This window comes from Microcebus murinus, chromosome 12 (assembly GCF_040939455.1).
Source record: "Microcebus murinus isolate Inina chromosome 12, M.murinus_Inina_mat1.0, whole genome shotgun sequence".
NCBI lineage: Eukaryota > Metazoa > Chordata > Mammalia > Primates > Cheirogaleidae > Microcebus > Microcebus murinus.
The window spans coordinates 28,770,932-28,783,504 of NC_134115.1; the positions used below are offsets into that span (position 1 = coordinate 28,770,932).

Here is a 12,573-nt window from a genome sequence, read left to right on the forward strand (position 1 = left end):
GTGACCATGAACTTACTCTGCCTCGGACAGGAAATCAGAGAAGCCACTTAAGCTGCCATGGAAACGAGTTACTTGTTTCATGTCTGATATTGATAATGAAACTACCTGTTCCAGGAAACTGGCACTGGTGATGGCTTCCTCCATGTGCTCCTCATCAGACTTCAAAACAGATTTAATGTTTTCTACAAGTTCATGGATGTCTGGGGTCATGCTGCAGGAAGATTGCTCCAGGAACCTCGCCACCAGCAGCTTGGTGTCTATGTAAGATCTGTAATCTATTAGCGACCGTGGTCTGCATCGTGAAGCTCTGGATCTCAAGCCTCTCCTCAAAGTCACCGCAGCCAGATCCAGTCTCCTTTCGGTCTGGGTCGCGGCTTCACAGCTGAGCACCGGGGCGGCTGTGGGCAGAGACAAAAACATGTTCCCACTGGTCAAGCTCCTCTGACCACACGCCTGTACCTGAAACAGCACAGACCACAAAAGTCAGCATGGAAAATGTCTGACAAATGCCGGTAGCCATGCACATCTTGCTCCTCACCTTGCAGAAGGAAGGGGGGAGGAAAACTACGGCGCAAGCTAATTCCCTGAAGTGCAGTTCCAATAGGATATGGCCCCAAACATTTCATTGTGTCCCACAAAACACAACCCCCAAGGTCAAGACATATGACAGAGAACAGAATCCCAGAATGCAAACCAAATGGAGCAAGTTTCATGAGGCCTGGCAAATAATGCGTGGGCAGAGCAGAGCACACACGGCTGACCAATGAGAATGCTGGAATGTTCCAGGGGGGAGGATGACGGAGCCACACAGAGAGGAAGGGGCTGAAGAGAGACAAGACTTGAGGGACGCGCGTGGCACCCTGTTCACTCTGACCGTACCTTCGTCCTACACCTCCTCACGGGCACCGTACCGACTCACATTACCGGCGCTCGCACCGTGGCTAGGAAGGAGGTGGGTCTATGGCTGGCTATTACAGAAAGAGAAATGTAGGTGCAGAAAAGGCGGGCATCATTCTGGACGCCAACACGGCCTGGGAAATCCACCGCAGGCTCCAATTCCCACAGCTACCTATGTCAGCAAGGGTGTGACGACCAGCAGAAGGCCACCGCGCTGTGAAGTGGGGAAGTGAAACCCACGTCTGGTCTCTGCGTGTCCGTAAGCCAGCCAGCCAGCCAGCAGCCCCCAGTGCACACAGCACGGGTGCCGTCAGTCTGCGGAGGCCTGCTGAACAGGAATTTAGACATTCGAGGAAAACGGGAAGCAGGGGTGGGAGAAAAGGTGGAGGGAGGGGAGCACTCCTTTTCCTCTGCAGAAAGTCAGGCGTGGGAGCTTTAAACCATGGGGGCGAGAGGCTGTCCTCCCGGGCCGTCAGGTGCATGGCACAGAGAACAAGAGTCTTCCAGAAACACTCGCTGAAGACACTCGTGTGTGAGGACAGGGTCAGGGGTCGACACTCGTCCACGTGAAGGCAGCCTGGTACCTTCCTCAGTGGGGGGCGAAGGAGGGGGCTCCAACAGGTGAACGCGTGTCCTTGGCCCTGCAGGGCTGCAGAATGAGAAGGGCTTCCAGAAAGATCTCCCTAGGCTGTGTGGGACGGCTAAGTTCCCATCGAGGCTGGAGTCCTCCACTTGCCGGGTAGGGTGCAGCAGACCCTCAGGGGAGGCGGGTCTCGGGACTGGCTCAGAGGCCAGGCTGCCCGGCCGCCGCGGGGGTCGTGGCGGCGCGCTCAGGCCCAGGCAGGAGGACTTCCTCCCCGCTCGGCAGCCGGCAGCCGCTGCTGAGACTAGGTCAGTGTTCTCTCTGGCTCCCACACGGTCAGTCCAGAGCTGTGGCAGACAACACAGGCTGTGAGGGGGACAGAACAGAGACCGGAAAGGCTCAAGACGGGACCTGGGAGAGAGCAGGGCGGGAGGACTGTCAAAGCCGAATCTGCACAGAGTTTCAGAAGAGCAGAGGCCAATTCTTAGACTAGTTCACAAAAGGAAGCCCGTGCTGGTGGAATTACAGAAGGTTTTCATTTTCTTCCTCTATTTCCTTTACTTTTTACAATTTTCTACAACGAAGAGATATTTGGAGATGTTCAGGCAGTCTCAGACTCAGAAAAAGGTCTCCATGTTGTTATTTTAAAACGCGTAATAATTAAACATTTTTAATTGTTCAAGTAACATCTATACACAAACAAACTCAACAAAGAGAGGGAGAGAGGTGAAGGGTATGAACCTGTGTGTTTGACTCTATCTAAAGTTTTAAACAAGGTAAGATTTCAATAATCCATCTACTCATACACAGTAAAAAGACAACAAAACGTTAAATTACAGAAGATGGGGTAAAAAAAATTTACCCCCCTTTGACATTTTCCTTAAGGAGAATGTATATTCCCACCAGACTGTAGCATCTAGGAGTCAGAACTAGGTGTGCATAATTTTCCTCATGTAGCACCTAGCACGGTATGTCATGGGAACCAAGTGCTTTGGGTGACGACTTAAAAAAAAAAAAAACACTCTACCATCCTTAAAAGGTGTTGCAGATGTATATTCCCAGCGTGCGTGTGGAATATTTTACTTTCCCAAGACCTCTTAACCTCCATCAAGTTACCGCTTGAACTGCAGGGCCTTGGGCTTGCCGGAGCCACCTGCTTTCGCCTGACACCTTTAGGCAAATAAGCACAGTGCTCTGCAAAGAGCTCGGGGAATAACATCACCTCTGTCCTCGGAATGATGGAGCACAGGGTCGCTCTTTGATCTTGTCCTCAGGGCCGGGAGGGCTCTCCGGCTTCTCACCGGCTGCGCCAGGCTTGAGCTGGGCGTTGAAATGGATGTGCTTTCTTCTCCAGGTGTGTTAGGAATGTCCCCACCTGATAAAAAAAAAAAAAAAAAAGAGAGAGAGAGAGAGGAGAAACATAAATTATTTCACCAGCTGCAGTCTTCAAAATGTTGGGCAGGAAACACCTGTGAGCCCAAACCTGCCGGGGCAAGGGTACTAAAGTTGATAACATTTATTTAGGCTGCAGGCCCAGTACGTTTTCATTTCCCAGCACTGTGGGAAAATCTGCCTCTCCAAACCAGCCCTCCATACCTAGAAAAAACAAACAACAACAACAAAAAATTTAAATGCTAGAGCAAAATAAGCCATGCCAAAATGTCAGTTTTTCCTAAAGGTGCTTCCAATCTTATCCACTGAATCATCTTGGTGCAATACGGAAAAACTCCCAGGCATTTCAGAGTTTCTGATCATTCAGGATGAGCTTGCTTCTGCTGAAGGTAATACCTGCCCAGGTGGGGTGGCCACTATGTAGACTGCAGGCCAAATGCTGGCAGAGGACTTATCTGCACAACCCAGACTGCATGCCAGGCTGAGAACTCCCGGAAAGCTGAGTTAAAGAGCCACTAAATGGATCAGTAGAATCACTCTGGAACTGAATGACTTATGCTCAGGAAAATAAAATCATCATTTGTGAGCCCTAGTTGTGGTTTGGGAAACTGTTTTTAAAAGTGGAAAAGATATTTAGAAGAACAGAACGCTGTGTCATAATTCTACTGAAGATGGAACGTGAACAGAATGGAAAGCCATTCCAAATGGTACTGATGAAGAATCTCCTCCATCTAAAATTGCTGATGGATCCATTATTTATTACCATTTGCGATTATGCCCTGATGGACAATTCTCAGAGCCATTTAAAACCTTCCCAAAGAGAGAAAGCCATAACCATCCTCCCTTAAATTGCAAGGATAAATGTAAACTGACTCTAGCATTTCACGTGGGACTGACAATGAGAATCTACCAGATGCTCAGGCAGCATGAACCAGGCCCCAAGTTATAAATGACACAGCACAATCTTACAGCAAACCACCCTGCAGTAAATGAAACTCTTTTTTCCCTGAAAAAGAGTCCATCTAACTTTAACAGGAGAAAGAAAATCGTAGCTCGGAAAACACAGGAATGCCAAATTAAACTCTGTAATCTATTTCATGGGTTCCTGAGAACAGTCTGGTTATTCATAAAAGATGGTAAGGATATCTTTTTTTTTTTTCCTGTTCACATATTATCTCCCACTGATAAGCCCCAATATTTGACAGTATTTTTGCACCTGGAAAAAAGGCTGTAGCTTCAATGTTTTGCTCCAAGAATATCTTACCTCCAACACAACACCAGACAGATCATTACTCCATCATGTTTTTTAATCAACCGAACCATGACACTGGGCAGCAATAACGTATCTATTACCTTGAACCACTTGTGTGCAAACTGGTTCCAATGGGCTGGTAGCAGCTTCTGACCCTTCTGGCATTTGGAACGGAGATCCCTGCATCACAGGAAGAAAGAGGGTTGGTTTTGCGGATGTTCGGCTGAGCCCTCATCGGACCCCAGCGGACTCCCTAAAAAGACGGGCAGGACACAGTGTCCCCACTGCTCTCTGGGAGGCGTGCTGTGCTCCCTACTTGCAGTCTCCATACCTGCTCCTGGTGCATCTGGCTCACCACGGCTTCGTACGGAGGCGGGGGGTCCAGGGGACAGAACACTTCCACGCCTTTGATGCGCGCTCCGTAGATATGCGGCAGTGGGATGACATCAGGACCGACCATCCTAGGAAAAAGCACCTGGGCATCAGGGAGCATGTTCTACGGACTGGCCAGATGACCGTAGCGGCTCTGGCCTATGCTAGACTGTGGGGAAAACCACTCATCCCCTGTACCACGGCCTCCCGGGCCAGGGGAGGAGAATAGCATAAGCTGCTCTCCGACAAAGTTCCTTAGGCAAGTGACAGCAGTGTAAAACACAACCCCATCGATCCTTTGAAACCCACCTGTCAAAAGGCAAATAAGAATCCATAGAGACCGAGAGCAGATGAGTGGTTGCCAGGGGCTGTGGGGAGGAGGGGACAGGGAGTGGCTGTTGAATGGATAGGGGATCTCCTTGGAAGTTATGAAAATGCTTTGGAACTAGATAAAGGTGATGGTCGCCCAGCTTTGTGGATGGGCTAAATACCACTGAACACTTTAAAACGGTTAATTCCATGTTACATGAATTTTGCCTCAATTTTAAAAAACAACTAAGGACTCAGAAAAACTCAATTATTTCTTACATGAGTACACGACAAAAAGTTCTTACCTGGGTTTCCCTAATGTCCGATTCATGACAGAAACTCACTACAGGCTGAGCATCCCTAATCTGAAAAATCCTAAATCCAAAATCCAGAACTTTTTGAATGCCGATATGATGCCAAAAGTAGAACATTCCACACCTGACCTTACCTGACAGGTGTTTCATGCACAAATTATTTAAAATAATACAGAAAATCACCCTTAGGCTATGTGTATAAGATGTACACACAGTATCAATCAAATTGTTATTTGGACTTGTGTCCCATCCCCAGGACAGTGCATGATGTCTATGCAACTATTCCAAAATCTGAAAAAATCTGAAATCTAAAAACACTTCTGTGGTCCCAAGCATTTCGGATAACGGATACTCAATCTGTATTTGTTGAAAGAATATTTGAAAGGAGGAATTAATTTAAAACAGAGAGTGAGCAATATCCTAGCTCAGAGACACAGCAGCATGCGGTGGGAGTGACCTCTCCTAAAGCCGGCCATGCAACACACACTGATTGAAAGCTTGCTCCACGCCATGCACTATGTGAGGTGCTAGGGACTTGACAGATTTTTTCTAAACAGGGCTATATGAAGGGTAATGCCAGGAGGGAAAGAAAAGGAAGGCTCACTTTCTGTTTTCTCCTAACCTTGATTTGGTAAACTCAGCCAAGTTGGCAAAAGGATTTGCATTGATGTGTAATACAAACACCACCACCATCACCAACAAAGCTATTAACAAAGTCAAGATTTCAGAGGGAGGCAAGGGCAATATATGTAACCTTAACAACATCTGTACCCCCATAATATGACGAAATAAAAAAAAAAGATTTCAGAGTACACAAGACAGGTTTAAAGGGTCTCACATTTCGCTGAAACAAACAATGTGGATGTAGAGAAGCTGAACTTCAGGAGACAAATCTACTCCGTGTCCCGCTAACGTAATTAAAATGGTGGCTGCTGTTCTCGACTTGATTCTCCTCTGAATTTCTTTCCTTTCCCCAACCCTGCTGGCTTTCACTATGTCCACTCTGTTCTTTCTCATTCTCCTCTCGTCTTACTTTTCACCTCCCCCTCCTTTAAGAGGAGATAGTTTAGGACTGAAAAATTCTTTCGTGATTAAATATTTACATTGGCTATATTTACCAATGAAAGTGTTATAGCCCCATATGGTTACTAAATTACAGGCTTTCTTTCCCAACTGCCTTCCTTCACCCAAATAAAGTTAGATGTGTTTTCCTCTCAAGGGCTTCTTAGATAACTGGTTGGTTGGTTGGTTGGTTTGATTTTGTTTTGCCCTGTGGGTCAGGGACCCTCAGTAGCAGAATAAAAAAAGGAAAACAAAATCCCCCACAAGATTTCTGGCCAATGTTCATAGAAAGTTCTACAAAAGAGAATCCAGATAATGAAGAAACTAAATTTTAAAATAATTACAAAATACATAAAAAGCCAGAAAGCCTGTATTTGGGCTATAGAGTAGGAGAGAATGAAAAAAAATAAATAAATAACAGCAAAAGTTTACCTGCTCTTGAAATACAAAAGACAATAAAAGCCCTAAAAGGAATGGACGAAAAGACACGCTCTGGGGCCAGCTACATGCAGGGGAATGCTTTTGGGGGAGGGCTGTTGTGTGATCTTACAGTTGTTTCATTTTATTCCTTGTGCTCATTTATAAGATGGGATTGGTGGAAGAAAAAAGTAGAAAAAGACGTGATGTTCTTCCTTCCTATCAACAAAACTTCTAGAATTCTGGGATCTAGAAGAAGGAGATTTCTCTGCAGCTTAAAGAAAAGATGAGAAAGCTCTCCTGCTTTCCCCTTTATAGTTGTTCGTAAACTAGACTCATTCCCTGCTTGACCTGAAAGGGAAGCGAGAAAGAAGGTTGCGCACTGACACCGAAGTGGAGACGTTTTCAGGCTCAGCAGTGTGACATGCCAAGCGTCCAGTCTGAAGGGAGGCACCAGCATAAAAGGGTCCCTCTGTCAGGGGGCAGAGAGGAGGTCCTGGCAAAGTTATCATGCAAAAGGTATTCTCCCTTTAGAACAGGACAAGCCGAGGGGCTCCACTCCAGCCCTCCTATCTAAGCAAAGCACCGTAAGAATTGTAAATACTGGATGACTCTGAGAAGCCAGACCCTTCCTGGACCTAACTGAATGAAGACTCTTTCTGGCCGATGAACGGTACAATTTGTTTTAAGCAACGAGACCTATAGACTCCTTTTGTCCTCTCTGGAGGGCCAGTCTTCAATCTTTAATTAACATAAGCCCCATGAGTCATTTTTCTAGTGCTTACAAACCTTTGACTTTTCCTTCTCAACCACTGACACGTGCATGTCTTCACTGCAGTGTCCCCTGCCTGGACAGTTGATGTCCCCAGCTTTGTTTGCCTGTGTGTTTGTGAGCTCTGATGGTCTCTGCTTCACATTCCCAACGCAGTGGTGGGGCGCGTGTGCACAGAGGGGAGGGCTCGCTGAAGACCAAGATGTCAGGGGAACGGGCTCCACTTAAGATCCTAAAATACTGCAGAATTTCTCAAAGAAAAACAACTGGGGGGGGGGGGGAGAAAGAGCTTACTATATCTAACTTCACCACACAATAAACAGCTTCTATGGCGATTATTATAATGACCATAAAAGCCCCATTTTGATGGAAGATGCTGCTAGAGTTTGACAAAAAAAAGGAAAGTTTCTTTCCTATGAAGCAACTTCTTGTTTTTACCCCTTTTGGGTAAATAAGGGTCCATGAGGCAAACGGGTCTGCTATAGACTGGCAGGTTGGTTTTGGGTTTTATTTTTTCCCCCTGATCTCTTATGACTCACAGCCCTATCGACAGAGTAGAATTGCCTTGGGAAGTTCCAAAACTCTCACTGGCCCAGGCCTCACCTCTAGAAATTCTGCTCTAATTGCCTGTGGTGGGGCCCAGGAATCCGTCTGCTTTCAGTGTTCCTGGGGGATTCTCATGCACGGCCAGGGCTGAGCACCACTGCTACAGGAAATGGATCGTGGTGGCCAAAATGAAAACCCTGTTCTATTTGGGAAAGTTGGTCCAATTTTTATTAAGAAAGAGGGTCTTTAGAAAACTGCTGCCTGATAAGACAGAGGCAAGCCTGAGAACTAAGTGTTTCTTAAAGAGTAGGACACATACCAAGAACACTTTAAACCGTGCAACTCACGATGGGAGAGCACGGTCCAAGCTTTTATTTTTAGAAAGCTTCTCACGTCCCTCATCTCATAACAATGCTCCCAGCAGCCATGTTGCGACACAGGTGAATGAGGAAACCGAGGCTCAGAAACAGTAAGACACCCGGCCAGGGGCACCCTTCTTCTCTGCAGAGACTCCAGAGCCTGGGCTTTTTCAAGTCCATCCTCAAAGGCTCCAGAAAACCTTCCCTGGCGCATGCTGATGAGCACGGAAGCCGAGAGGAAATCCAAACAGATCATGCGAAACACGCTCTGCCTTCAGTGCTACCAACAGACCTTAAAAACGTATCCCAGGGTAATGCTGCAACAAATATGCCTTTGACCAGAGAACAGTCCTCCTCTGCCTGCTAGAGAGCTGCTCCTGTTACTGGGTTGCTGCCTGTGGAGTGGGGAGAGGGGCCCCTCCCTCCCCTCCACCCCAGGAACCCCCCCCCAATTTAGGTTTCGAGTTCTTTAGGACAGGGAAGTGTTCTCCGCTTTAAGAAATGCCCCCAACAGCCTCGCTCCCACTCCTTCAGTCTTCAGTTTTCTTTAACAGGCAACATCCCCAGAGTCAAAACCAGATCCACATTCATGAAGCAGGTGGGAGGCTGTCTCCCCTGGTTTCTGGCTCAAGCCACTTTCTAAGAATGCGCGACACCCCGGCGGAGTGGAGCCCCTTGGTATACGTACAAAGCAATTCACAAAGTAGCTAACCCATTTTTGGACAGGAGCCTTGACTGCAGTTGGGTTTCTGTTTATAACAGTAACTTGAGACGCTTTTTCTCAAGGAGATACCAATGCACCAAGTGGTTGTATTTATAGCAGTTAAATAAATAAACCTCTCCTGAGAGGTCGAAATACCTTACAGGAAATGGGGAGGCTCTATGGTGTGAAACCATATTAACATAACTGGTTGTGGAAATATTAAAAAAAAAAAATGGTAAATATTCTTGCCTGCCTGCTCACAAGAAAGAAAATGACCAATTGGTGTTAAGCAACTAGTGTATATAAAGTTGATTTTTGCCACGAATATATTAAAGTCATCCAGATTTTAAAATGTCTTTGATAGAATATGTATCTAAATGTGAATAACTTTAGCCCTTTTAAAAAGGAAAGTAGGCTGCACTCTGGTATTTGTAGACTTTCAGAAAACGAAGGTGTTTTTGCCCATTGGTGGTATGTTCTAGGGCTCCAGGCATATATTTTAGACTGGGCAGCATCTTCTTTCTCTCTTCTTTCATGGCTTTAACCCTCCCTCCTTCCACCTTCCTCCTGCAAAGTTCTGAAGTTACCAAGCCCTTGATGAGAAGCTTGTCTTCTTCCAACCTGGATTTGGCCGGAGGCTGTCTTGGAACTCAAGGGCACAAATCCAAGGAAGCACCCAGGTCCCCAGAGAGCACAAATACCCACGCTGATAAGCATTTTTATGGTGCAGCGAGGAAGGGAAAGGAAAGAAGGGAAAGGAAGGTCAGGGAGTCTACAGGACGTGCAGCTGGACAGCACGACTCCCAAACCCGCATGAGTCACTTTCCCTTTCTGCCACTGCAGGAAATTAAATCTGTCTGTCGCCTCCTCCTAGGTCAGCCAAGCGTCCATCCACAACCTCAGAGAGCCAAGGGATTCTTCTCATCAGAGAGGGCATTTCTCTTGCCAATCACGAAATAACACTTTCACCATCGTCCGACGTGCCTTCTACGGACATCCTGAGACGGGGCTAAGGTCTTAGCAAGTGTGCCCTGTGGTCCACAGAGAGCACCTGCTTTCTTGCTCTGTCTCTTCAGCCTCTGTAGTTCTTGGCTCATTCCCTGAAAGTCTAGGGAAGCCACCCTGGCCTATGAAGCTTCGAAATTCCAGCGGGGCACTCCCTGAACAACAGAGAGGCTCAGCTGTCCCACAGGCCTGCCCGAGACGTCTGTCCACCCAGCTGACACGCCCACTGGCATAGCGGCCATCTCCGCCTCTGCCTCCCCAGGTGAGGAGGGTCTGGGGTGGGGCTCAGGTATGTCTCTGGGGGACACGTCAGGAAGGTAACCCAATGAAAAGAACACCTGGGTGGTAGCTTGCACTGGTGACCTATGTCAAAGTCACACAGGGCTGCCATGAACATCGGAAAATGGTTTTCTAAAACCCCCAAGCCTAGCACCAAATTTACTTGACAAATCTCTACATGTAGTACAAGGATAAAAAAAAAAAAAAAATAGAAATTTCTGGCCCTCTGAATTATTAGGCTAAAGACACTAGTTTTTCTGTGGAATTCAAAGATTTTCTTTTGGAAAATTAAATATAGGCTTGCTTACCCTTTAAACTCAGCTTAAGGTCACTTCTTCTAGGAAACCATCCCTGGCTGGCTGACCCACCTCACTACTCTGGGTTAGGTGGACTTTGTGCATCCAAAGTCTCTCTTTTGAGTGCTATACTGTGATCCTTCCAACGCTCATTTTAATGACCTTCACTATGAGTTCCTTAATTGCAGAAGAGGAAGCAGATCTAAGTCATTCTGCATTTCGATAACCCAGCACAGCCACTAGCAAGCAGCAGAGGATTGATCATATGTTCGTTGAATGAATAAATGGAGTCATTCTTTTGAAAGGTTCAATTCTAGAAGCCGCTAACAATTAGATGAACGCATGCAGCATTTCAGTCTTTAATACAAATAACAATTTTTGAGATTAAGGAAAGTCAAAATTTTGAGCCAGAATTTGAAAAGGAGAATAAGCATGGTATCTATTTTTTCCAGACCAGGGAGATACAATTAATAATTCATCTTTTTTTAATGGGTGGGAAGAATGTCATGATTGTAAGGGACCTGCTGATGGTGTTATAATGAAACATCGATTTGGCATAACTGGGAGTGTTTCCAGGGCAACCGTGACTCTCAATCATGTCAAATTACAGCCGTTATCTCCCTGGGTGTCAGTTTTCCCTAGAAAGCTAATTGAAATTGAAAACGTATATCTTTAGGTCAAAGTCTGACTTTTCTTTGGATTCATCTGGTTTATCAGACAAAAAGGGAGACCAAGAGAACAGAAAACCCTGAAAAACAACATAATCTGTCTACATTTCAAAGAAAAGTCAGAGCCATGCAATGATTTCTGGAGACCGCCCAGTCTCTAAAACCCAGAGCACCCCACCGAGACTGCGGGGGGAACGCAGGAACGATACCTGCGGTTCATCCGGGGCGTGCACGAGTAAAACGTGGCAAAGTAGGACGGGGGAGGCACGGGAGGCACGAAGTCATCCGGGTCTGGGATACGGCCATGTTCTTCTACTTCTTCAACAGAAATCTGGGATTCATCCTGATTAAACAGCACGCAGTTAGGCAACAGCCCTCTTTACAAGGACCCGGGGAGAAAAGCAATGCATCACACAAAGGGGTCTGCAGGCTGGCTCAGCCAAGGCGGTCACGACGCCACCCTGCTCAGACTTACGACACAGGATCTTCTGGTTGCGAATATCTGCAGGTAGCGCAGGGCGGCAGCCACCAAGCAGACGGTGGTGGTCAGGGCGTTCAAGGCACAGAGAGCGAAGAGGACTTTCTAGAACAAGGAAACAATGACGCCACTACGTACCTCAACACAGACGACCAGAATGCAATGTAAAAAAAGTTAACAAATAATAATAATACTATCCGGATAAGACAATTCTCATGAGGAAATGCGTGTGAAGAATGTAGGTGGTGTTTGGCTCACGGAAAGTGCTGGAATAAATGCTGGCTGTTGTTATGACATTCATGCACTAACGTGTACTTCTTAATTCCAGACACTTATCTCAGAAGCTTCTTGTGTCCCAGAAAGACCTGCAATTACAGTATTCCTTTTTGCAAGCATCACAACACTATCTGGAAACGTTCCCTCCAGGAGAGCAACGCATTTCTCTTCTGAAGCTAGTGTCCGCAGGGACAGCAATTTCCAGCCTCCCACCAGGACACACGCTGCTTAATTTGTGGCCACTGATTCTATTTCAGGAGCAATTGGCCGTGCTGCCCTGAGCACCCAGCTAGGACGCTGCAGGGGCCAGGCCAGCGAGAGTGTAAATAGGACTTCTTTCCTCTAAACACACGTCTCAAAATAGCAGCAAAGACCATTCCAAAAGTTGCTGTTGCTACAGTCCTGGCTCCTTAGCGGGGCTTTCCCCAAGCTCAGGCCTGGCTCAGAAAGTTTGGGGGTGACTCAGCTACAAAAAATGCAGAAGCCAAAGACAGCAGGCCATTTCTGCATCCCACAGAACCCAGGGCTGGCAGCTTTGAATAGTCTGCCCTCTTTGCTTAGAGATTCCTGGCCCCCACCAAAAATAACCCCAA

At 46.7% G+C, this 12,573-nt stretch overlaps 1 protein-coding gene across 2 annotated transcripts in view; it reads right to left on the minus strand.

The window, feature by feature from the left end:
• ENTREP1 (endosomal transmembrane epsin interactor 1) overlaps positions 1-12,573 on the minus strand; it is a 69,911-nt gene that overhangs the window by 3,753 nt on the left and 53,585 nt on the right. For both annotated transcript variants that reach the window (XM_076008643.1, XM_020289300.2), the window contains exons 5-10: positions 11,702-11,809; positions 11,436-11,569; positions 4,456-4,585; positions 4,226-4,304; positions 2,703-2,855; positions 106-398 (exon numbers count right to left, since the gene is read on the minus strand). In XM_076008643.1, coding sequence (XP_075864758.1) covers positions 106-398; positions 2,703-2,855; positions 4,226-4,304; positions 4,456-4,585; positions 11,436-11,569; positions 11,702-11,809 — 897 coding nt within the window. The remainder of the gene's footprint in view (positions 1-105; positions 399-2,702; positions 2,856-4,225; positions 4,305-4,455; positions 4,586-11,435; positions 11,570-11,701; positions 11,810-12,573) is intronic.